The 1,682-nt window shown below is 49.1% G+C and overlaps 1 protein-coding gene across 1 annotated transcript; it reads right to left on the bottom strand.

The window, feature by feature from the left end:
• Positions 1-200: 200 nt before the first annotated feature.
• Positions 201-1,311, bottom strand: LOC109424721 (aminoacyl tRNA synthase complex-interacting multifunctional protein 1). Its single transcript, XM_019699879.3, has one exon. It carries the CDS (start codon positions 1,256-1,258, stop codon positions 275-277), a length of 984 nt encoding a protein of 327 aa, XP_019555424.3. The 5' UTR covers positions 1,259-1,311; the 3' UTR covers positions 201-274.
• Positions 1,312-1,682: the final 371 nt, after the last annotated feature.

The following is a 1,682-nucleotide window of genomic DNA, read 5'->3' as shown; positions in this document are numbered from 1 at the left end:
AAGGCGTAGAACGCAGAGAACACGATGGGCGGACCAGGTACCCCGTGATCTGGCGAGCGTTGGGTGTGAGCGACGTTGGAGAGCTGCAGTTGCAAAACTATGTAAATGTAATTCAGGTTTCTCCTGATGATCCATGATGAGTTGCTATGCAGTTTGAAAATTGAAACTAAGAAATGTTCGGCACATGAAGGAAGCTTCGATTAATTTACAAAAATGCGTATATTGTCCTCTACGAATACCTCACTGAAACACAATTTAAATCTTACCTATCCGATTACTTGACGGCAACATTCTTCAACGTTTGGCTCAATACTTGTCCCTTACCGGGGACAACGAAGGCGCCCTCCTTGTAGCACGCCACCAACTGCCCGTCGGTGTGCAAATCGGGCGCCACTGTTTCAAAGATCTTCTTCTTGGGGTTCATCACCGCGTCCGGAACGCGAGGGTATCCCTCGACATGGACCAAATCTCCCGGGACGGAACCGGCCGGCGGTGCCAGCACTTCCACCTTCTCCGGAGTGGAAGCACACATGACCATTCCCTCGGACAGAATGCCTCGCATCTTGGCCGGTTTCAGATTGCACAGGACCACCACCATGCGGTTCTGCATCTCCTCAATGGGGACAAACCGTACCAGGCCGGAAATGATGGTCCGCGGGTTCGGCTCTCCGACGTCGATCTTCTCCAGATACAGAGCATCTGCGTCTGGATGGCGAGAAACCTCGACAATCTTTCCCACGCGCATATCCAACCGACCAACGTCGATCGGAGGTTCCTCGGCTGCCGGTGCGCCTCCCGCAGGGGCAGCTGCTGCCTTCCCCTCCGCAGCAGGCTTCTCCTTCTTGGGCTTCTTCTCCTTTTGCGGTTTTCCTTCTGCTTTCTGTGGCGCAGCCGGCTGTTCAACCTTCTCCACTTTCACAACCACTGGACTGACGTCAACCGCATCCTTCTGCCCCGGAACCGGAATCTGCTTCTTTCCATTCTTGGTTTCCAGTGCGATCAACTTCTGCCGGGCAGCTTCCACCTGTTTCCGCAGGGCATCGTTTTCTACCTTCAGCTCTTCAATCCTCCGGATAGCTTTCTCATTCTTAAGGGCTTTGAATTCCTCCTGGAGCGACCGGAGCAACTCTTCGGCGGCCTGGTTGTTGGAAATGACCCGCTCGAGGGCACTCATTCTGCCGGGTGGCAAGCGACGATTGATTAACGAGGATCCGTTGAAAACTAAACTAACTACCCGGGCGCAGCGGGTGTGCAGCATTCAGGAACGGCTGGAATCGGAAAAGTTGTAGTTAAAGACGCTCGGTAATAACTAAATCAAGCATAACTTTTCAATCCGACGTAACTCGAGAATGTAAACAAATCCGGGTTAACTGATGCATGCATGATTCATAAAGCAAATTGAAGAATCCATATCACTGTTTGATGATTTATTGCTTAATTTGTTTAACTAAGCATATTATTCGAAACGACGTATCTAACCATTTTGATGTTTACAACTTTACTGATAGATACACCGTTTTGATATATGAGAAAACCAAACGACGTATCTAGCCAAAATCAAAAGTAACAGATACACCAAACTGGCACCATACAAAAGCGACGTATCTGGCATGACGTATCTCTTATCAACCCGGTGTATGTGTATTTTTATCAAAATTCATTGTGAAAATGGTATGGAATGA

The sequence above is a fragment of the Aedes albopictus genome, chromosome 3, assembly GCF_035046485.1.
Source record: "Aedes albopictus strain Foshan chromosome 3, AalbF5, whole genome shotgun sequence".
NCBI lineage: Eukaryota > Metazoa > Arthropoda > Insecta > Diptera > Culicidae > Aedes > Aedes albopictus.
The sequence above is the reverse complement of the archived record's forward strand: the minus strand, read 5'-3'. Positions and strand labels throughout refer to the sequence as shown.